This window comes from Diabrotica undecimpunctata, chromosome 10, assembly GCF_040954645.1.
Source record: "Diabrotica undecimpunctata isolate CICGRU chromosome 10, icDiaUnde3, whole genome shotgun sequence".
NCBI lineage: Eukaryota > Metazoa > Arthropoda > Insecta > Coleoptera > Chrysomelidae > Diabrotica > Diabrotica undecimpunctata.
In genome coordinates, this window is record NC_092812.1 from 2,145,242 (window position 1) to 2,170,736 (window position 25,495).

The 25,495-nt window shown below is 35.0% G+C and overlaps 1 protein-coding gene across 2 annotated transcripts in view; it reads left to right on the forward strand.

Annotated features, from left to right (window-relative positions):
• The window catches only part of Apoltp (Apolipoprotein lipid transfer particle), a 1,459,665-nt gene that overhangs the window by 381,984 nt on the left and 1,052,186 nt on the right, over positions 1-25,495 (forward strand). For both annotated transcript variants that reach the window (XM_072546518.1, XM_072546519.1), the window contains exons 19-21: positions 4,059-4,273; positions 17,065-17,227; positions 17,431-17,656. In XM_072546518.1, coding sequence (XP_072402619.1) covers positions 4,059-4,273; positions 17,065-17,227; positions 17,431-17,656 — 604 coding nt within the window. The remainder of the gene's footprint in view (positions 1-4,058; positions 4,274-17,064; positions 17,228-17,430; positions 17,657-25,495) is intronic.

Genomic DNA, 25,495 nt, shown 5'->3' on the forward strand with positions numbered 1-25,495 from the left:
AAGAGCAAAAGAGATGGCATAAAAAGAAAAGGCAAGTGAATTAAGTAGGTCAGTCAATGCACTGACCGAACAAATCAAACCTATGAAGGAAGAGAGTCGCATTCACGAAGAAAAAGCCAATAAGCAGACCAAGGACCTTCTAGCTCAGAAGACTGATGTCTTACACATAAATAAAAAAGTTTCAATAAGCGACTTCATTGAAAACTTAGCATGGGAAATAATCAAACCCCAAATTGAATATAGATCAACTATACCTTCACTACCAAAAGAACTTAGACGACGAGTTCGCATACTACTCGGAGTTCAAGAAGTCGTACCCCCTCACTCCAATATTCCAATAAATTACGTGGGACGATCTTGTATTTGTCCACGAGTTCGCAATAAGTTAACAAGAAGGTCATGCCAAAGATGTGACAAATTTGCATGTAAGGATCATCTCAGGGATATTTGCACTGAATGTTTGACGGACTAAAATTGTGCCACTTTTACCATTTAATAGTTTTGTCCTTGGTTTACTTTTTTGTTCTATTCTCTATTATTCATCTCTATTGGTCATTTTATAAGTTCAAAAATATAAAAGTTTTGTGTTTATTATTAAATTGAATTTATTTTTGTAACCATTTTCATTTATATGCGAATAAAGACACAAAAAAGTACGACCTCGTTTCTAATTTTACCACTATCAAAATTACGAAAGCTAAGGAACAAAGCATATCTAATATCAAAGTACAGACATAAATAAACACGTTTTTAACCATTATTTGTTAAATTTGTCAAAATTTGGTATTATACAATAAAAAAATATTGGTCTACGATCGTAGACCGTGCGACTAAACTCGTCAGCAAAAACCACGCGACTAACGGAGGGTTAACGCAATCTTGATATTAATAAAAACACAAAGTTTGCACCACGTAGAGGAAGACATATGCGCAAATTTTTTTATATTCTAGTGGCCTCTTCATTATATCGGTTATAAATGGACTTGGTCGAAAGTGAATGAATTTCTTGAAACTCGTATTGGTGTGATGGAATTAAATCTTTAGCTTATATGAGAGGTTTCTTCACTTTCATCAATAACTTATAGCTTTGAAATTATAGGTATTGCGGAAAAATCGGTCTGTATTTGGTTGTTTTCCAGGGTACAAGATCATTATGATCTCTTCTCTATATCTTTATACATACGAATACATTTTAATCTTAACGAGGTATTCGTAAGATATGACAACTTTACTACGGCTTTTCTAGGAAGATGTTTTAAGATTTCCCTGGTAATTAATTCAAACACTTCTCTGGCATTAATGTTTTCTTTCATTTCATTTACCACTTTTTTTTAAGTAACTAGTTTAATTTCACGTTCTTTCTGTGCCACATGTTCTCAGTCAAGTGTGTTATTACCTTCATTTGGCTGGAATATTTTCTCGAGATATTGAGTAAATCTATTAGACTTCGGTTGATTATTTTTTAACCAACTTTAATTGGACTTTCTTAATGAAGAATTGTGCTAGATAAATCTTTTTAAGTGGCTCTGTAGAGGGAATTATCTGTGTTGTATTCTTTATATTGTTTATAATACCACTTTTAAGCTGTTGAGGGATCAGGTTAGGGAACTTATTTTATGAAGCTTGCTGAATTTATTTAACAAAAGATTTCGTTCCTTTATCAAGTTCACCTTTAGTTTTTATTGAGACGGAAAAATTGATTGTTTTGTCTAAGTAAAACTGAAAATGTCATCAATGTGTTAGTCCATTAACACAGTTTAGTTTAGAAGGTAAGTAATTTTTAATAACTGATAGTATGATATAACATGACATGATAATAACATAACATGTACCATGCTCCCTAATATTCGTATACCGAACAAAAATATTTGTTGTCGCCAACTCTTCTTAAAATTTACTTGGAACAAACCTTCCAAACATGGAAAAATGCAGCGAAATATGTGATTTTGTTGGGGTAATAAGGCCAATATATCGGTTTATCTGTTGAAATTATTTCAGTTGTTACTAACCCAGAGCTCCAATGGAATGATTGACAAGTTATAATTATTTTGCCATGTCTATTTAAAAATTCTTAAAAAACTTAACCTCGAATCAATGATCTTTTAAGTGTTTTTGGTGGAGAGTACCTACAAAACATAACAATAACCTTAAAAAGTTTTAATAGTTTTTGAAGTAGCTTAAAACATTTTTTTTTTATTGGGATTAACTCTCATCAACCATAGAGGGTTATTAGCGGTGGTACAATATAGACTATAATATATTATAATGATTAATAGAAAATATAAACTATACAGTTTTTACAAAAATGATTATAATTTAGAGTTTTTCTTGAAGTACCACTTATACTTGATTATACAATTTCGTTTTCTTTAAGAATCTAATGATTTTGTCACAATCCGTGTCAGAGGCGTAGCATAGTCTAGGAGGTTCCTTCCTTAGTAGGTGTTCGTGCGTCAGTTTGGTATGTCCTATTCGGATACGATGTAGTACAACCTAGTCCCTTCGCTTTACTAAATTTGGTGTTTTTGCTGATAGATCTGGGTTTGCTTGCCGCAATTTATTGTATTTAGTAAGAGTTGCCATCTTCGTAACCATAAGTTTTTTGTGTACTCATTGACGCATTTTTTCATATCTGAGTGAGGAATTTGGTTAGTTTTATCATCGGATCTCTTCATTTTACAAGCTTCTTTGGCCATTTGATCAGCTATCTCATTTCCTGGTATATCCACATGAGATGGTATCCACACAGTATGTAGTTGTTTATGATTATTTTGTAGAGTCCCAAGGTCTTTTTTAATCTGTTCTAAAATCGGATGATTCATATATATTTTCTGAATTCCCTGGATTGCATTTAAGGAATCTGCGAATATTACTGTCATGTCTTTAGGTCGATTAAGAGTTTGTTGTACTGCCTTGAATATTGAAAAAAGTTCAGCAGAATATATTGAGTAGTCCTTAGGTAGTGGAAACTTGAGCACAGAATCCTCTGTAACAATGGCGGATCCTACTGTTTGTAATGTATTGGAGAAAAATAGATGAAGCGGTATTGTCCTTAGTATAAGTTGACATATCTGTGTTACAATATAGAATTTGTATAGTCCAAGGGGGAGCATAATCAATATCGGTATGCATAATACCCGGAAATGTGAAGTTGCTATTTCTTTTACTAAATGATGGTCGGAGATTAAGATTTTGATTCTAATTAGAATGGTAATGTGTGGAGAAAGGATAGGGGTAGGCCGGGTTGTTTGGATTAGTTGATAGCCTGCTTGCGTATTGTAAACTGAGACGTAATCTTCTAATAGAAACTGGAGATTCATTTGCTTCGACATAAAGACTTTCAACTGGATTGGTTCTGTATACTAGTAGAGCTAGTCTTAGTGCGGTATTTTGTACAATATCTAATTTTTAAATGTTGAGTCCTTAGCTGAATGATATACAACTGATCCATAATCTAATTTGCTGCGGATTAAGGATTTGTAAATATTTAGTAGCTCTTTGTTATGCCTGCGCCCCAGTTACGATTTGCTAGTACTTTAAGAATACTTATGTTCTGTAACCATGATTTTTTTAGTAATTGGATGTGTTTAAATATCTATGTGTGTGTATATAAATCATACGTAGAAATATAAGTTCCTCAACGTTTTCTAAAACTTGATCATACAGTGTTAATTTTGGAAGATTTGCAACAATTTGATGTTTTCGAGAAAAGCATGTTACTTTGGTTTTAACCGTAGATAATTTCAGTCCTGTTGTTTTAGACCATTATTGTAGGGAATTAATAGAAAGTTAATTATGTTTGATGTCATATTAAGATTCTTTAGAGAGATGTAGATTACCAGATGGTCTGCATATAGGATTGCTTTAAAGGGTTTCGGATACTGTTCTCGATATCGTTAATTGCAACTAAAAAGAGTGTTGCGCTCAGTGAAACATTTTTGTTTTACACATTATTTCTACCTGACGTCTGACAATTTCTTTTATTATAATAGCAGTACCACTTCCGTCATTTTATTACATTTACATTTTGTTAAAGTATGTCTATTTTCTTGTTTCAGGTTACGAGACATTATATTTTCGGCATACGTAAACAATAAACCTAATGACAAAACCATAGAAATTGAAATGAATTGGGATTCTAACAGAGATGCCAGTCAGAAAATTATGATAACTGCCAACTATAAGAAAAATGCCCCTTTCGACTATACTGCGAACTTCATTATTACTTACCCAGGTCGAGGTATTAGAGGCGATTATAAATTTTTAATAGACAGTAAGTAAGCTTTATGTAAAATTTGTTTTTTTAATTCATATCGATTTAGACATATTGTACTTAAAAGTTGATATCTTTCAACTGAGCAAAGTTGTCTTTTGGAAAATGTTACTTCTGCTGAAACTATCCAGTTTATCTGGTAAGTGGCGTGCAAATCATTACATTCTTTAGATAGGTAATGTAGTAATTTATTTACACTTTATTTGGTATTCAGAGATAAAGGGGCAGATTAGTTAGCTTTCGTCTGAGTGATTTTTACTTCATCGGAATCTGTTGAAGTCTTCGTGAAAATTATCGGTGTTAACTGACTCAAATGTTAGTCAAATAGCATTCAGAGAGTCTTCTGCATTATTGATATGAATAATGTGTACTCTATTTCCTTTATGGAAGGGCACTTTTATTTCCGTAGATAGTCCTTCTATAAACACATATCTGAATAAACCTACTTTTTCCACGTTTATATAGATTATATAAGTAAATTTTAATTGCGTAAATCTATTATTTTGCATGTATATGTTCTTCACCAACATATATTTCTATCTCTACTAGAAGATTACTATCTATTCTTAATTCAGGAATATCTTCTTAATGGTGTCTAAAATTGTGTCTAAAGTCGGTATTTTTTTATTAAAATAAAAATAATATACTTTTATACTTATGATCTGGTCTTACTTGATAGTTTGGTTGAATGATTTTGATTAATTAACGGTTTCATATTTTTCTTCATAAATACAAGTGTATGCCTTATCGTCCCTTCCACCCTACCTAAATAATATTCCAGGTCTGTTTGTTACGTTTCACAGTCTGTTTTACTAGGATTAAGTATTATCAAGTTTCCTTGATAAGCTCATTATCTGTTTTTAAAAAAAATGTGTCTATGGTCTGACAAAAGACTTCATATTAGACATGCCATTTTTAAACAATTATGGATATGTGAGATGTGGTCATTCTTAAATCTCCTTTTTTTGTGAATTGTGAAGTTACGAAAGTTAGTTTCTTTCCTACATCAGGATGCCTTTTTTTGTTTCGTCTTTATAGAGAGGGGGTCTGGAATCTTCAAAAGATATCTCAGTCCAGGACGCCACCTGACTGGCCTTAGTGCAGGATTCGTTCTTCATACTCCCGGCGATAGTTCCCGAGGTACTTTAAAATGCCCTCTGATTGCCGAGTCCACGTCGAACGCCTACCTGCTAAACCAGACCCTCCTCTGTCATCCAGCGATCCGGAAGCGATAAGGCCGCTGTAAGGCTGGCATCACTTCCGAAGCACTACCTTCGTTGAGCATCACTCCCAGATGGACATTTCCTCCTTCCCTACAGTCTGACTCACGCAGTCTAACTCATACAGTCTGACCCACTTTTCTAGCTTCAACTTCCAGCATCTTTCCCTCTTACCTTTGCTGTTGGTTCAGCTGCTTTCTTTCTCTTCTGTTTTCTTGATCACTGCACGGATATATGTAGTTGTGTACGCTAGTCTAACCTGCTTTATTTTCAATCATTCTCTTAATCATTTCTCTCACTGTAATAAAACTCACACCTGTCTCTCTTTCTATTCTGTTCCTTTCTAGTATCCATCTGTTGCACTCTAACATCGTATGTGTCACAGTGTCCTAGTGTCCGTAGAATAAGCATTTATCTGTGTCAGCCTTTCAGAACCTAAAGACGTAGGCTCTAAAACACCTGTGTTCTGTGAGCACCTGCTTTAGGAAATAATCCAGTCAGCTGTGGCCACAGTCCACCCAATCTTTTATGTCCAGGATCAGCATTTTCGTCGACTGTGCCGCATCCTCCGTATTGTTCCATTGTTCTTGCCATCTTTCAATTGACCTTTCCCTTTCCTGTCTTCTTTCGGTCAAAGTAAAGTTTGGGCCTCTTCTCTCATAGAGCTCTTTTCTGTCCACCGTCGAAACATGCAACGGAGCACATCCAGTGATGGTCCACAAGGCTGCCGCAGACACAGTCCTGTAGGCGCATGCCACTCGCAACAGACTTTTTCTGTCCACTCATGTTATGAGCCTCATATAGGCCGTTATATCTACCGCCCCGCTTCAGACTGGTGTCGTGCAGAGGACGATCGACTGTACAACACCGCTTAAGACCCACCTCGTTTCGGTTTTGGGTCCCCCAATGTTGGGCATCATTCTCCCCAACGCAGCCGCACTATTCGCAGCCTTCCGGGCCACCTCCCGCACGTGCTCCCCCATTTTCCATTCTGATGCAATGTCACTCCTAGGTATTTAACATGTTTCTTGGGTGTTAGACATACTTTCGCACATTGTAATTTAATACTTTGCCTATTCCTGTTCCCTTTCAGAATGATGGCTTCGGTTTTCTCTGCCGCAAGTTTCAGTCCATGCTGCGTCATCCATTTTTGTATGCTCTGCTCTTTGCTATCGTTAACCTTCTTCTCATTGCCATACATTCATTTCTTACTTAGTGCCTCAATGTCCGCATTTCACCAGTATGGCACCCTGTTGACATTTTGGCGACTTATCTTGCTTCCTTTTATCTCTTCTTTAATGACTCTTTCCAGGTTTTCCACCGCCTGTGATTGACCCTGCATTATGCTCACTCTCGATTTAATCAGCTTCTCGTATACTTTCCAGTCATTCTCATCGCTGCATCCGCCCACTGACGTCCCGGACGCACGGGCCACGTCAGTGGTCTCCGTTTCGGTTATCGAGAACCCGATGTACCGATGTTGAGTTCCGGTGTAGTCTGGCAAAACCTTCTAGCTTCTTGCTTTCGCCGCTATTCCTTGTGTCGCCATGGTCACGTCGATGTACGTACCCGTACCTCTCCTAACAAACGTAGGCTCTAGACCATGTTGATATGCACGCCTCTGGATGTCATGCACACAGACTTCCTTGGTGCCTTTTCTTTCTTATTTTCCTCTACCTTTCGCACCTTCCTATTCATTGTCAGAGCTGCTTCCGCTGTCCGAGCTGCTTGCTTCTTCTTATTCGTTTCTTTCCTTAGAATCTCCTCCCTCATTTTATTTTTTCCGTCCTTCTGTCTGTTTTCTCCTTCCTGTTTATCTTTTTCTCCTCCCTTTATTTCTTCCTCTCTCTTGGTTTACTGTTTCTCTCTTCCTTCCCTATCCTTTCCGTTACTTCCGTCTTTTTTATTTTTCTTTTTCCTTCTCATCTTTCTTCCCACGAGTTGTGTCGTGTTGATCAGTCTAGTGGAGCAGTGCGCCCTTACCTCACCAAGGTTATTTTCCCCTCAGGATTTCCAACTCCCTTGGGCATCGCTTGTAGCCCACTATGTTACCCCTTTGCCATGCACCCCTTTGGCATACCCCACGATGGTATTACACCTTGAGATTGGGGAGGCGGTATATTAGGATGATGCATAGCCACCTGCCCTATGCATATCAGATCAGTTTGTATGTATCCGGATGTTAAGAATCTAAATCATCAAAAGTGTTAGTGATTTGGGATTTGGTGGATGGTCGGAGATAAGCCTGGGTGGCCAGTCCAGGCTTATCTGCGCTCGCCCTTCTGCAGGATGGGTCTGATTATATGGGAATAAATGAAGATTTTTATTAAAGAAATGTGTTTGATTATATGGAAGGTAATGAAGATTGTTATTAAAGAAATGTGTTTGGGTAATTTGGAAAAAGACGCAGCACTTACGTGTAGTAGCAGTATCGCTCACCCGGTGCACAAACGCTGGACGTTAATTCGACAAGCTTCATCGGTCGTACTCCCCGGGATATATCCCACAATAAAGGGGCCAAGACTTATTACTGGGCTCTTCCACCACCACGGCGAAGTCATTTCATGCCCAGGAAGGTCATCTCATTTTGACCTAATATAACATACATTTAGTATGTCTAAATCGTATACCGTAACAAAACAGTCTACTTATCCTGCAAAATCCCATTAGCTGTTCCATGTTTCTTGTGGCGTTTGTTCCTCATCATTATGTGAAAGGTATGCTGATATTAGAATTATCTCTTTTTCACTCCCTTTCTCTCTGATTTTGATCTTTACCGTCGTTAGAAATTTGGTTTCGGTAAATTCGTTCGGATATTTGAAAGATCGAAAGGTCTTTTTCAGGGCTTCCGAGGTCTCAGTCTCCCAAGCCCCCAGACACTACTACGCTGATCCCTAACTAATGCACTACTGGTACTGGGAGTAGAGGACGGTTAATTTATACCGTCGATGGTGACATGGTTTGGGTTGAGGTTGGCATATAGGTTAGCATGGGTATTGGCGCCAGGATTGTCACGGAGATTGACGCGGGAGTTGACGCGAATATTTCTGACAGTAGGACTTTAATTGACGGGTGGAGCGAACGATATTTTCTTTATGAGAGGTTCCAAATCAAAGGTAATCGTATGCCGTTATCTCTTTTATTGAGACATTTTGTCCTTTTTTAATTTCTATGGTCTCTCGGATAATTCTTGGTTTATAGAAGCGAATGAGGGCTACGGGTGTGGAGTTTTCAAAATCAATTTTGTGACCTGTAGATGGTGTTGACCTAGGGCTGAAACTGAGTCGGAATTGCGAACAGAAATATAATGTTCATAAATCCTATTATGGTTTCTACGACTTGTTTTGCCTACATAGGATCGGGGGCAGTCTGTACAAAAAATTTCATAAACTGCGTGGTGCTCATTTGGAATGTTGTCTTTGATTGATCGGACAAGAGATAAAAGTTTTATTGGGGGTAAATAATATTGTTTTTATTCCTCTTGATTAAAGAATTTTGTCGATTTTGTCAGTGTCACCTTTGATATATAAGAAAGAAAAGCTTTTATATAATAAGGTTCTGGGTAGCTAGGTTGAGATTGAGTGTTGACGTGTTGATTAATAAGCATTTTAGACAAGCGTATTAATGACTAAATTCATTTGTGAAGGGGATGATGAAAGTTGTCATGCAAGTAACAATGGGTCACTCCCGAAGTACCACATCGCGTTATTATCTTTATTGATTGTGGATGTTGGTTTCTGTTGGTGCATCCTTTGCGGCTGGTGGTATGGTGGTTTTCTTATTTGGTGTATCTAACTTTAACAACATTAATCAATCTCGACTGTAAAATAGAACGAGACTGACTGTAAAAAGGCTAATGAATAATGTCATTGAGGCAACTATCATCAAGGAAAAATGCAAACGAGATGATGTCTTGAATTACTAATTCAAATACCGATGATTCCAGCGAATCTACTATTTGATTTTAAACGTTTACAATTTCCCGTACGTTTTGCAATGACAATAATGGCATTTCATTATTCTCAGACTATCTGGTATTAAAATTCTTAATAATAGCTCCTTTTGTGCTATACTCCAATCTAGTAATGCACTCATCAAGTATTTGTTAGAGAGTACTCTCGATGTTAAAGCTATGTTTTGGGTTAGTACTTTTAATTTGTAACTTACCTGTAAAAGCTTGGCTGTAGATTTTTTATCTTCGTTAGTTTTGTCTGTTGGTTTCTGTTGGTGCATCCTTTTCGGCTGTTTAGGTATGGTGGATTTGTTGTTTTGTTTATCTTTTAACTTCTGCATTTCTTTTGCTACCATGCATCATTAACTGGATGAATTTCTTTACGATGGACACGTTTTGGCTGGGCATTTTTAGGTATATCACAATATGGTCAGGTTCTTTTCGTTACATCTAACACATCATGGTAACTTTGCGTACTATTTTTGTGTGTGGCCAAAAAATTAGGATTTCTTACATTGTAGCACGAGTCTGAATTTTTTTAAGGGTAGAATATGAACTAAAGAGTTGTTTATTATTATATTTTATTTTGGGTGACGCTTAGATGAGCCACGTCTCATTTATTGGACAATATCGTAAGGGTTTATATAATGATGAAAACTATTAAACATTACTCCAATGGGCCTAGTTTGGTCCATTTATTGGAAGCATAGCTTTCTTATTGCGGGATATGGACGGAGCGGTGCAAGGCGGTAGATTGCACAGAGATCGCACAAAAATAAAATAGACTTTAACCTCTGTAGCGACAGTAAAAACTGTAACGAATGTAACGAAATCGCGCGACCACACACTACGTGGGCTTAAACGTAGTCCCATGGTGTTTATTAAATTAAATTGAAAATAAAATAAAATAAAATAAAATAAAATTAAAATTAAAATTATAAAATAAAATAAAATAAAATAAAATAAAATAAAATAAAATAAAATAAAATAAAATAAAATAAAATAAAATAAAATAAAATAAAATAAAATAAAATAAAATAAAATAAAATAAAATAAAATAAAATAAAATAAAATAAAATAAAATAAAATAAAATAAAATAAAATAAAATAAAATAAAATAAAATAAAATAAAATAAAATAAAATAAAATAAAATAAAATAAAATAAAATAAAATAAAATAAAATAAAATAAAATAAAATAAAATAAAATTAAAATTAAATGAATCGAAAATAATGTCATCAAATCGATTGAAATCGCATTGAATTAAATCCTATCGACTCGATTGAAATTTAATCGAATCGGACCAACTGGAATTGAATCAAAACGACTAAAATAAAATCGGATGAAGTCAATTGAATCGAATTTATTGGAATCGAATTAAATCGAATCTAAACAGATCGATTGGAGTCGAGTTTAATCGAATAAAATCAATTGGAATCAAATCTAATCGATTGAAATTGAATCTAATTAATTGGAGTCGAATCAAAATGACTAGCATCAAATCGGATAGAATTTACTGGAATTGATGAAAATAAAATATAATTGAACCGATTGGAATAAAATCAAATCGAATCGATTGGTATCTAATTGTATCTAATCGAATCTAATAAATTTTGGAATCGAATCAAATTAATTAATTGGAATCGAAACGATTGGAAGTTATTCGAATCGATAGGGATTAAGTCGAGTCAAACCGAATCAACTGAAATCTAACCCAATCGATTGGAATGAACTGGAATCGAATAGATTAAAATGGAGACGAATTGAATTACTTGGAATAGAATTAGGTATTAATACAAAACAAGATAGACAAAAGAAGAGGGCCAGGTCAAAAAATAACGTCATGGTTTAAGAACCTGAGTAAATAGTTTAACAAATCCTCTGCATCCTTCTTCCAAGCTGTTGTCAACAAAATAGTATAATCAATTTAATTACCAACGCACGAGAATCGAGTAGGGCAAAGAAAGAGAAGAAGAAGGAATCAAATTGAATCGAATCCATTGATATCGGATAGATTCGATTAGAATCTAATTACATCGAATTGATTAAAATCAATGTATATCAAACATATTGGAATCTAATCGATTGGAATTGAATCAAATCAAATCAAATGTAGTCGATTGGAATGGAATCGAACCGAACCGATTGTGATCGAATCAAATTAAATCGATTGGAACATAATTGAACCAAATCTATCTGAGTTAAATGGAATGGAATCTAATCGAAACGAATCGATTTGGATCGAATCAAAGTAAATTAAATCAAATGAATTAAATTAAAAACCATCGCTCTGTACTTAAACGATAAGAAAGCTATACTTTCCCTTCTCGGGCACTCCCTGAGTGTTACATCTAGTTTTCTTATTTATTATTATTATTTTTTTTTTGGTTTCGTGTAAAAGGAACAGCGCCAAGTTTAAGCCCACTTTCACAGTTCAGAGACTGCCCCTTACCATTCGTTCAATAACAATCAACTGTAATCAATAAAACTAATAACCTAAAAGTAAAGTATACTTTAAATACATTTAAGCACATTCAAGCCTTAATAATGTACTTATTTTAAATGGAGCACCCGTATTTTATTATTCTCTTGTATGGCAAAGTTACTTGGGTAACTTTGCCATACTGTATTAGAATTTTCTAAACCTATATAAGTTATTTGCCTATGATATTTTTAAGAGTTCACTTTTTTTTTATAAAGTGAATTACTTTAATACACAGTAATAATTTGAAAATGGGAGTGCGACAATATGAATTACTGGCACAGGACCGACAAACATGGAAGGCAATAGTAAACGCGGCAAAGACTCACGAAGAGTTGTAGCGCCATTGATGATGATGATGATAGTAATAATTGAAAATAATTTTAATAGATACAGAGCATTATCCTCGTTTTAAATGACTGTGTTATGCTTCGCCACATATAGCTAAAGTAACTATCTTAAAAACATTCCTTATTTAATTCCTAATGTCATATTTTTGCTGTGCTTGTAGATATATAGCCCAGTCTAGTTAAAAAAAAATTTTCCGAGGTTTCCCATATTTCCCAACCAGTGAAAACTATGTAGTTATTCATATTTCGACGAGCTACCCCAGGTTAAAAAAAGAAGCTTTTAGCTGCAATGGAAGCCGAGATAATGTAAATTTTTGTGAAACATGTTTAAATTTAAAGTTCCGATCTAAAAAAACGGAGCTGAAACACTTATCCCCTCCACTTTCCTATGTCGATCTTTCGAAAGTACCTTCGTTTCAAAGGCCTGTAAGTTTCGAAAAATTGAATGAATTTTATAGCTATAAAATTCAATATAAAGTTTAGATTTTCATTCAAAATGTGTCCAAATTTTACTTCTAAATGTTTATAACCAATAGAGATATGATTTTTTAAAAAATAGTCCCTAACTTCATTGCTCTTGGTCATGGAAGGTATTTTTTAATGTTAGTTTTTTACTATTATTTAATGGTTGTACGTACAAGTCTGTAGCTTGAAAAATATAGAAGTTATTATAATTATTTATAAGTAAAAAACGTACCCCTCTTTCAAACATTTATTTTGTAAATAATTTCAATGAAAACGCAGTATGAATTTAACTTCTGAGATAGTTTAAGTCTTAAAGAATCCTATGAAATTTGCTAAATGTGTCTAGCATCATTAGTAGAGCAAGTTCAATAGTTTAAATATTTAGCCTCAGGGATAACTAAATTAAATAACTTTTAAACTATTTGACCGATCGTGGGTAAATTTCACACAAATTTAAAAGACGGTAATTCCTCGACGTTCAAATGTATTAATTTTATTTTGTTAATAAAAAAATTAATAAAATTTATAAATTAGTGCAAAAAAACTGCTTTTTTGCAAATATCTGCCTAAATTATTTATCAATTTTAATTTAAAAAACGGGAAAATAAAGATATTCTTGATATAAAAAAATGATATGTTTATGTAAAATATAAGGGAAAACCCTTATAGACAAAAAATCAAATTGCGACCATAAATTCTTGTTTAAAAAAACGTAAGGTAAACATACGAGTACTTTTTCATCTATTCGTCATCTAGTAACCCCCACCTATGTCTTAAAAGCTTCAGATGTCTGCGAAAAATTTTGCCGTGAAATCGATGATTTTTGCATAACTAGACTGGGCTTAAATTTGAGGTTGAGGCTGGGCAATACCTTTATATTCTACGTTTCTGCTAGCTCTAAACTGTTGTAATAATCTTTCAAAAGTACGTCTATCAGGCTTCTAACGATTTGGGTATTTTTTTTTATAAACTCTAGATGTCAATAAACAGTTTTCGTTGCACAGAAAAATAACAAAAGTCACATGGAGATGTATGTAGGCCTGAATGGAGATGTTGGTTCCATCGTAGTAGCATCTAGGATTGAAGGCTTGCGACCCCCCGTTAATCATCAGTTGTAAATACCACGTGGATAGTTTTATCCTAACGGAGTACAACACTAACTCAATTAAAAAAAAAACCAAGTAGTAGACTAAGAAGTAAAAAATGGGTTCTGAAAGAAAATTCTACTTTAAATACATGCAAGGAATACAGAAAAAATTGACGTAACAATCAGAAATACCAACATTTAAACAAATTTGTAGCGAACTGAAAATATAACTGAAGTAATTAAAAATTTAAATAGAACAATAATAATTAAACAGACTATTTAGTTACAAGAAAAGTTGAGCGCAAGCTATCTTTAAAAAAAATAGTAAAACAAAATAAAAAGTTAACTGATGAATAAAATCCAAGGAAATTGGAATTAAATAGTTATTTGAAGGAAAGTATCAAACATGTGACGTTTATACGTTATAAATTATTTCTTCAGTGCTTTATAAGAGTATGGTAGTCCTGTGTTTATTAAAACCTAAGATCTTCATCTTTCTAAGGTTTCTATCCTTTTTATATTGGCGTACGTCCCTATAAACGATTATTCTTCTGTAAAGCTCTGCATCACTTATAAAGTTGTATTATATTTTAAAATTAAAACGTTTTATACATCTTCTTCTTTTTCATCTTTTTATATAGACATTACTCTGTCTGTTTTTCAATGTGTCTCTAGTAAGTTGTCGTTCCATGGTTTTCGTGGTCTTCCTACTGATCGGCTTCCTATTGAGGAACCGTCTCTTACGGTCTTTACTACTCTATTTATTATCATTCGGCTTAAATGATCGTTCCATTCTACTCTTCTATTTCTTTCTTAGTTCTTGATGCTCTCCACCTTGCATCTACGTCGTATATCTGTACTTCTAGCTCTGCCCCATAGTGTCTTACCATCAATTTTTCTAACTATTGTCATCTCTGCTGTTTCTAACATCCTTTTTGTCCTCCCTATGTCAGGTCTTGTTTCTGCCGCGTATGTCGTTATTGGTCTGATGACTGTTTTGTAAAGTCTGCCTTTCGTTTCTTTCGTGATATTTTTATTTCTCCATATTGTTTCATTCAGGCAGCCTGCGGCTCTGTTTGCTCTATTCACTTGATCTTCCACTTACGTTTAGAGCTTTCCATAGCTAGATAATATGTGATGCCTAGATATTTAAACTCCATAACTTGTTCTATTATCTGACCTTCCAGCTCCAATTTACATCTTAGTAAATTTGCTGTTGTAACCATGCATTTTGTCTTTTTTGGGGAAATTAACATGTTGAATTTTTTGGCGGTTAGATTAAATTGGTGCAGCATACGTTGTAAATCATCTTCACTTTGAGAGAGTAGTGTTGCGTCGTCTGCATAGCAGATTATTTTAAGTTGTTTTTCTCCCATTTGGTATCCTATTTTTGTTCTTACTTTTTATTATTTCATCCATAATCAGGTTGAACAATAGAGAACTCAGGATATCTACCTGTCTTATCCCATTTCCAGCTTCAATAAGATCGGCTAGTTCTTCTTTTACTTTTACTTTTATTGTGTTGTTTTGCTAGATATTTTCGATCGTTTTAATTATTCCTAGAGGTATTTCTCTTGCGTATAGTAAGTGGATAATGTCCTTTAATTTGACCCGGTCAAATGCCTTCTTAAGGTCCACGAAACATAGATATGCCAGTTCGTTGTATTCTAATGATCTCTCTTGCACTTGCCTCAATATAAATATAGCGTCGGTGCATGATTTTCCCGACCTAAAACCTTGTTGTTCTTCTGCTAGTGTTATAATTTCATTCAGTTTATTTGTTATCACTTTGGTTGTTAATTTTAGTGTTGAGTTTAATGAATTAATTTCTCTGTAATTTTCTGGGTCCGATTTGTCTCCCTTTTTGAAGATAAATATTAGGATGCCCAATCTCCATTCTGGAGGAATTCTGTTTTGTTTTATTATTTTTTGGATTAGTTTTAATATTTGTTTTGTTCAGATCTGGTCCTCCGTACTTTGGGAGTTCATCCGGTAGTCTGTCCTCTCCTGGTAATTTTCTATTTTTTAATTTCCTTAATGCTTCCTTTACCCCTTTCTCCTATATTTTTCTTCGTTTGTCGTCACCTCTAGTGTTGCTGGTTCATTATCGTCACCTTTAGAAAATAGAAATCGAAAGTAGTCTACCCATGTTTTGCGTTTCGTTTTTATTAGTTCGTTCATCTGTTTTCTTTGTCCTCTAATCATTCTGCATATTTCGTTTTGTGTTCCGTAAAAGTCGTGTTCCATCTGTTTTGAGAAGCTCTGCCAGTGATTTCTTATTATTTGTCTAAATAAAGTATTCGTTTCAGTTCTGATTCATTTATAGTGGTTGTATGTCTGTTGTGTTTGTTGTTTTCTGTATTGTAAAAAGGCTCTCTTCTTTCCCTTACACTTTGTCCTCACTTTCTCTCTAAATCATGGCGTTTTCTTTTTTAATATGTTAGTAATCGTTACTTTCTTCTCTAAATGTGATTCTATTGCTGCATTAATTATGTAATTAATGTAATGAGTTTGTCCCAGCATTCCGCGATGTTATCGTGTTCTAATATTTTATTCCCAGCGATCTTCTCTGATATTCTTTTCCTGTATAAGTAGTCCTTGGATTCACCCCCGTAGGGGGGGGAGTATTTTAGGATGATTCTTATTTTACATAATACTAGGCTATGGTTCCTACCTACATCTGCTGAGTTGAGGCATCTTAAGTCGATTATTTTCGTGGATGTATATCTCGGTTGGTTATAACATAATCTATCATAGATCTTTATCCACGGGTGTTACTAAATGTATATTTGTGTTGGACTTTATGGTCAAAAAATGTGTTGTTTATTCTTAGTTTGTTATTCGTGCAGAAGTCTATCATTAGTTCTCCATCTTCATTATGTTCTTGCTTAATTTTGTGTATTACTTGATTGCCTATTCGAGAGTTAAAATCCCCCAATATGACTTGATTATGTTTTATACATAAGACCCTATAATATATGTCTGCATATATTGTTGTTACGAGTTTACCTTCAAAAGTTTTTAGTGGATTCATTTATATACATGATATATAACATTTTAATCTATAATTATGTTGATAATTTTACATTTCGGACACTACAACTAAGCTTCGATTAAAATTCACATTCACATTTTATATCTTGTATGAAACTGCTGATATTTGACAAATAATGATAAATATATTACAAATCCTCATATTTTTAAAAATATACTAACAGCTTGGTAATTTTTCTAGACAAACACTTAAATACATTAATAAGTGTCTCTTGGGATGTCGAGAAAATATTTGCTATTAACTTGGATGTATTGTATGAATATAACAGAAAGCTCTACTTAGAAATTACTTCAGAGTTAAAAACTCCATTTGATAATTGGAGAGTAACGCAACTAAAAGGAAGGTAAGACCACATATTTATTTTTACTATACAGAATTTTTTTGTGCCTTTTAATTAATTTGAACCTTTCGCATTGGCAAAGATTCTCTGACCCGAGAGATCCCAGTTTCAACTATTCAGTTGATTCCACTCTCTGAAAGAGTTGAAAGTTTACATAAATTATTTATCTGTTTCGCACTTTCCAAAAATATATTTTTTTTTACTAGGTTTGAACATTTGAATAATCTATATGATTTACATGGAGTTGTGTCCTGGGAAAGAAGACAAAAAGTAGACGTTAGTATTTTCGGCGACTATACATCCCTAGATAAATATTTTACCTGTACCTACAGTGTTGCTGTGGTCAGTTCAATTGATAGGGTTCCCAATATCAATACAACGATTAGTCATATGCAGAATGGAACACAGTTTAATACAGATTTAAACCTTATGGTAAGTAATAATAAATTAACACTCACAGTAACAATATTTATAATGAATGTGTGATAACAAGATTAGCGTAATTATATGGATTTCTCTTACTGGATTATTTTTACTACGAATTTTTTGCTCATAATACTTTAAAAAACTCATTATGGGAAATGTGAGGAGTAACACAATCTTGTTCGTGGGATGTATGGTACGGAACAAAAATGTTTTTTAAGTGGTCCCAGAGAGAACTGGCAAACTTTGGCGAATGGTCTTGGTTAGGTATGAATGCATTTTAGTGTCCGAAAGTATTTCGTCGTAACTCGTAAGAACGAAGACAAACTGAATAAGGAATGACATAGAAGAGGACTCAGAAATGAGTGATTAATTTCAATCGGCGTCCTTACCTTTGCTATAAGAATTAAATAAAATGTCTATGAGGAGTTAGCGAAAAGTCTGTAGATAATAGATCTTCCTAATTTCCAAGGCCTAATATAAAAAGAAAAAGGAGAAATATGTATTCTCCATCCATTTATATACTGGAGTAGCCTACTGATTCTTACGAATTTTCGAGCAATCGGTAATATGATCACTTTCAATGATCTTGGCACATAATGTGCTATAATTTAAAATGGTTACATTTTTAGCCTAAAATATTCAAAAATAATACCGTAAAAACATTTAGCTATTAAAGTATCCACCTTTTTTATAAACTCTAAGGGGGAATTATAGTATTCTGAAGGATATTATCCCAGAATTTTAAAATTTACACGGCAACTAGGTCATTTGATGTTTGCATTAAATTATTTAAGCAAGTGCCAGTTATATTCCACACATGTTAGATTAATAATAAAACTTAAGAGACAGTATGACCGGTGTAGAAGTGACTGCTTCCAGAGAAAAAAGCGATATAAAAATAACAGACACTAGACCACCAGGAAGTTCCTTTAAAATATAGCGAGATAGACGGCAGCCAATGTCGCAAATACGACTACAGCCATAAGATCGGACATCAATAGGTCCAAGGCGTAATATAAGAACAAAAAGGATAAGCAAATATTCCCCATCAATTTTCGTGGTGGATAAGCCTGCTGGCTGTAATTTTGCTAACACAAAAACTCGAATACCCAACAAGATATAGGTACTTTTAATCACTTTATACAGGGTGAGTCATGAGGAACTTTACATACTTCTACCATATGTAGAGTCCCTCAGGGAGCATATCATGTGGCCACTAAAAAATGTCAACTCCTCTTCTTTATTAATTAACAGGGTGATTTGTGTAATGGACCATTTATTCATTTTACTGTAGTGTTTATACGGCTCATTTGAATTTTTTAATTTTTGCATGATACAGTACACTACTATCAAGCATTCGACTGGTATTAGCTAAACTAAAAAATTCCAGGACTGGCTTTGGAAAAATTAATTTAGGGATTCGTATTAAATATTACACCCTGTATATATTTTTTTCAAAATGCAATAAGTGATTTTCAAACTACATAAATAGCCAATGAAAACGACATATGCGACAATGTTGTCGCACTTTTATTAAATTTTTAGTGAACGATCAAATCTTACCAAAAATAGAACAACCATAATGAAGTATCAAATTATAAGGTAATTAATTTAAACAAATGTTATAAATTTCAAACATTTGTAAACATAAACATAATGTAAAGTGAACCCGTTGAAATGTGAACTAGTTTTTAGTTAGATGATTTTTATGACATATTTTGCATGATTTAGGAGATGTTTTAAGTCACGATATTTTTTTCCTAGAATGCTTACGGACTTTACTACATATACTTAAATTTGGGCACGTTCGTAACATCAGATGTGGAAATTATGTTCAATTTTTTTAAGTATCCATGGTTCACACTTTCCCGTCAATTTGGGGTAAATGTGACAATGGACTTTAGCTTACAACAGCGTGTGTTATTTTTGGGGCAACTGTAAATAATTTAAAAGTGCAAGAAAAAACGAATTTTTTAGTGTTTGAAAAATTTTATTTTATTTATTTTTAAGCAAGTTACAAACTTTTTAAGATTTAAAGGTTAAACCCGACAAAATTTACGTCAAAAACTAAATGATCCCTTCTGTCTTTAACGGGCTCTGGTAAAGTTTTCTATATCAGGCCAAAAAAAAGGTGTTACTACTTTTTTATATCTTAAAAAGCAAATTTTTCATTCATTTTCAATCTTGTTATTAATGCTTCCAATAAAATGTTTAATATGTTTTTTAGATGCGTACTCTACAACAATTTGCGATTTGTGTCTTTCCCAACTCTCCAACTGTTTTTTTTTTGGAATGAGGTGGAAAGGTTCAAAACCGACTAGGGAAGGTGTCCCTAGTACTGTTGGATTCGATCCAGAGAGGAAAACATGCTAGGGCATACAGTCCAGAGTATGGACTATATGTACCGCATGCCCCCCTGACCAGTCGCCTACCAACTAAAACCACCCCCTCTTCGACGCGGGATATCCCCGGACGAGTTCATTAGAGAACGAAACATGGGGATATCCTGCGCTGCCTGAAAGATACGTTCTCAGATGATGTCTTAAGTTATCCTATGCTGCTTGCCTAGGAGCGGCCAGCACATAGGGGAAGGTCCGGTTCCTGATTCGGAACAATAATTCAAGGACTAGTAGTTATTGGGAAAGGCAGCATACGTCCTTTGAAGATCATGGTTGACTATGGACTATGTGATATGAAAGGAGTCTGTATGTATCTGGAACAATTGGATAGAGAAGAAGGGGACTATCGTTCCTAAAGAATTCAGAGGACTTCTAACATCCTGATCAAGCTTTATTCGGAATAGTAGAGTACCCTGAAGAGTAGGGGTATGTGTACCTATGTTGCGTCTGCTATGCTGATTCGGCGGTATCCACGTACGTATCGCGTATGAGTTAGAAGGGAGAAAAAAGTTCTAAGTGGTCCCTTATGTGGTGCGATAGGAGACCCTCCTCACCCATCTTGTTCGGCTCTTTCCAGGATGGTCTTTCGTTTCATAATTTGCGTGATCTGGTCTATTATAAATTCAAAGTTTTGTTTACTATGCAACGTTATATGTATAATATTATTGGGCCTTATATCCCCTAACCTATTCCGCAGCCTATTTTGTTCTTGGGCGAAAACATTGCACCGAAAGATGCAATGCGTCGTCTCTCTCATGACATGTAGAGCACCTATCATCGTTGGTTTTCTTTATTTTAAATGTGTAAGACCTGAAAGACCCATGTCCTGTCAAAAATTGTGTAAAATAGTAATTTACCCGCTTAAATTTACAGTTGTACCACGCAATCACATCTGGGATTAGCGTTTTTGTCCATTGAGCTTTCGTAATCTGTGCCTCCCATTCCGTTTGCCATTCTGTTAATATCTGCTCTCATATGGTCGCCCTTACCAGAGGTAAGTGACCATTCCGGTTTTCGTATAGCATCTGCCGTTCCTTGGCTAGGAGATGGATGGGGATCGTACCTGCTATTGTCTGTAGGGCTATAGTAGAAGTGGTTCTGTACGCGCTTATGACTTTGAGTAGGGGTTTACGTTGTGCTCTTGTTATCATATCTTTATATTTTTGATATCTTAGTACATCTATCCAGACGGGGGTTCCGTATAGGAGGGTCGATTATACAATATGTAGATATAGTCTTCTCTTGATGTTGCTTGGACCTCCTATATTAGGTGTTATTCTCTGGATGGCTGCTGTTTGTTTGTCCGCCTTCTTAACCACTCTCGAAAGATGTTTCGTAAATCTTAAGCCTCTGTCCAAATCAATGCCTAAATATTTAGCACAGTTCGTTGGTCTCAGCTCATTGCTACCTAGTTGAAAGATCAGATCTGGCCCGTTTCTTGGAGCCTTCAGAATGACCACCTCGGTCTTGCTGCCTGCGAGTTCTAGGTCATTATTTTTCATCCACCTATTTACCTTGTTAAAACAGTCGTTTATCGTATCTACAATTTCCCAATACATGTCACTAATCGTTAAGATAGCTAAATCGTCGGCGTAGGCTATTGCTATGCTATCTCTGCCGTAGTCGATGTCCAGTACCCCATTGTAAAGTATATTCCATAATGTCGGGCCTAGTACGGATCCTTGCGGTACGCCAGCTGTTAATCGAATCTCTGCGTTTCTAGCCACTGACACATATCTGTCGGTTAAGTATCTTTTTATAATGTTTATTAAATATCCCGACACGTCTGCAGTTTCCAATTTTCGTATGATGTGTGCCCAGTTGGCGGAGTTAAAGGCATTCTTCACATCAAACATTATCAAAGCGGCCCATCTTCTTCTTGTGGTCTTAACAGTGTCCGTAATATGCTTAACCGCATCTACCGCCGATTTTGCTTTTCTAAATCCGTACTGTCTAGTCGAGATAATGTCCTTTTCTCTCAACTCCTCTTCAAGGCGATTTTTGACGATATTCTCATAGAGTTTCCCTAAACAGTCAAGGAGGCATATTGGCCGATAAGAACTGGCTTCGTCCGGATCTTTACCGGGTTTAAGTATTAATGTGAGTCGCGCACGCTTGAGCTCGTCAGGGAATTCTTGTGTTGTAAGCAGCTGATTGAAGATTTTTATAACCGCTTCCGGTTGTAATGTGGTTAATAATTTTATCGCCTCTGGTGGCACACGGTCTGGTCCAGGAGATTTACCTACTTTGATGGACTCTGCGGCTCTGGTGAGTTCTGCGAGACTGACGCCATTCGGACAGGTGTGTTCATTTTGTACGAAGTGTGTGTTCTGCTTTGAGGGAAAAAGGGTATTCGCAATTTCCCTTCTTTTATCATCGCACAGTTTGTACGGGGTCTCTGACCTCAGCGTTTTGGTGGCTATTCTATATGCATCACCCCATACATCGTTCTCCAGCGCTTCGCACAGGTTTTTCCAACATGTGCGCTTGGCCCTGTTAATCGTCTTTTTTAACTCATTTTTGGCGCTTTTATACTCGTCCTTTATCTGCTGGGTCCTATTCCTCTGCGCGATTCGCCTAAGTCTAAGGCATTCTGTCCGTTTTTGCTGTATTTCGTCATTCCACCAGTATGGTACAGTATATGTGACATATTTGTTATTACTGCTCGACTTGTGTGCTCGTATTATTGCATTTCTAAAGGTGGGAAAGTCGGTAGCTTCTTCTTGTAAGTTTCTGGTCTGTTCAGCAAATCTTACTTTATTAAAAGCGAGTGTTCTTCTGCCGTTCCTAGTTGTGACCTTTGTTCCTATCTCGAAGGAGATGTACTTATGAAAAGTAAACATGTTCTCGTCTAGTACATCCCAATTTGTAATTTTGTTTGCATAATTATTTGATGCTAGGGTAATATCTATGTGACTCCGTGATTCTCCTCTTTCGAAAGTGTGTTTACCATTGTTTAACACTATCAAGTCGGACGATGAAATCCATTCGTTCCATAATTCCCCCCTATTGTCATTTCTTGGGGACCCCCATAGAATGGATTTGGCGTTTATATCACCAACGATTATGAAGTATTTTTCTACAAGTGACGCCTCAATAATACTATCTACCTTATCTTGGTATTGTGTAGTGTTAATGTTTGGAGAAATGTAACAGGCTATTATTGCCACATCATTCAAATTGATCTTGATAAATGCTCTCCAACTGTTGGCACTTCTTTCTCAATTATTTGCTCGTTTTCTTCAAATATTTCAGGATCTTAATCATCTTTAGAGTCAACATATTCTACCAAATCCTATTCCGATTCTGAGCTACTAAAAGTTTCTTCTCGTTTCTTAATTCTCTTCGGTCTTTTAATTTTTGCTTCTTTTTTCTTTCTGCATTATTCTTCTTTTGTTTGTTTTTCTATTTCTTTTATGTTTGTCGATCTATTTTCTTCTGTAAGTTTATTCAGAACTTCTTTGGAAGTAACGAATTCTGCACCTTCAGCTACTTTTTTTTGAGCTCGAAGGACTTTGCTTATTTGTCTGTTTAACAGTGTTTAATAGCAGCTCCTCAAAACTTATTTTTCAAGAACTACTACTTGGAAATGCATCAGAAATATTGGTTGTATGGTTTTCCACAATTTGGTCTTTATTTACCGACTGATCAGTATTGCCGATTTCCATATATTTCCATATTTGCCAATATTTGCGATTTCAGCTACAACTATTGTTTGGTCTTCTAAACTCTTTTGTTCCTTCCATCTTTTTAGGCTTTCAGGGTAGTATTTTTCCTCTGGTGTGACATGACGATTAAATGGATATATACCAGCTTTTCTAAACCCGTTTTTGATAATTTCTACGCTTACGTGCCTATCTACCGGTCTATTTTCTCCTAATGCGGGGAAAAAACGTTTTTTAAAATAATTAAAAAATACGTCACTCTCCATTCATCCATTGGGACTGGCTGCATAAGCAGTTCCGGGAAATGAATTCTTGTTATCTGGTAGCCAGGAATCCCAAATATTTTTTCCTTGAATACCATTAGTGGTGGTCGTCCCTGATGCAGACACTGCTGAAAGAACCGTGGTGTTTTCTCTTCCTGGACCGGAAGTAGTTCTGGAACTTGGTTTACCTTTAGCTCCCACGACTTTGGTTTTTTTGGGTAGTGAGAAATGGACGTTTCGTCCACATTCCACACGAGCTGCGGCTTGTCCTCTAATTTTAGCTGAACTAAAGTTTTTTTGAGAGAATCAAAATATTCTTGGATGATGAAAGGATCTGTCATTTTTTTTCTTGAGTACTCCACAGCTTGGGGTTTTTTATGCTAAGTTGGTGACGTCTTTTAAAACTCCCGAACCACTCATCCCAGGAGTGTTATCCTTAAATGGAGTTTTTATGTCATTTTTGGTAACAAATTCGCGAACAATCTCTAGTAGTTCCAATCTGGATATTCCAAATCCCCACTGCTCCATAGTTTTTAGTCCTTGGGCCAATCTAGTCTCATCTTGGAGTGGAATCGCTGAAGCTCTCCCTTGCGATTTGCTTTTAACTCCTCGAGCACTGGTAGAATAATGTTGTTTTAGGAATATTATACAATTTATGTGCCCGGTATATCGAACAAACCCCTCTTTTTGTCTCTGATACTGCGTGATTTAAATCATATTGGGTATATTTGGTTGCTCGATTCGACTTCCGTTTATAGTTTCTCACTATGTTCAATCTAGAATTAAAAATTAAAAGATAGTTTTGCAAGTTCACAATTGCCCCAGTACACGTGGTCACATTTACCCCAGTAGGCAATATAAACGAGGTAAGTGTGACCTAAGTCATAATTCTGTTGAAAATTGGCAATTTTTTTAATGCATACAACGTAATATAGTTTTTAAACAATCATGCATACCATAAAATATTTACTTACCACCTAATACTCGCTTCTCACAAGTAAACAAAGTCTGCACACTAACATCAACAAGTTAATTCGTACTAATATACGCCAACGGTCAACTATCAAATTACTTGTTTTCTACAAACTGCGTATTTGCATAGAAAGCTGTTTCAAGAACTTAAGTTTCTACTCAGAAGATGCCGCTGGCATCCCTAAATTGTAGAAAATTTTATATATTATAGTCACACTTGCCCCACAATCACACTTCCCCGGGTTTATCTTACGTTGAATTAAACCTATAATTACATTTTGAGTATGAAATATTTAAAGATTTCAAAGTTAAGACTATTTAGCGATTAAAATTTTCGTCATATTTGCTTTTAAGCTCTAAGCAAATATTATGGTATTAGGAGGGATATTTTTCCAATTTTATTGAATTTACACGGAAGGCAACTAGGATATATGGTGATTGCAGAATATTGAAAAACATTTGTGCCACTTATATCCCACACAAGTTGGATTAATACTAAGACTCAGAAACGAGATCACGTAAACAAATTTACGTTATTTTCTTGTT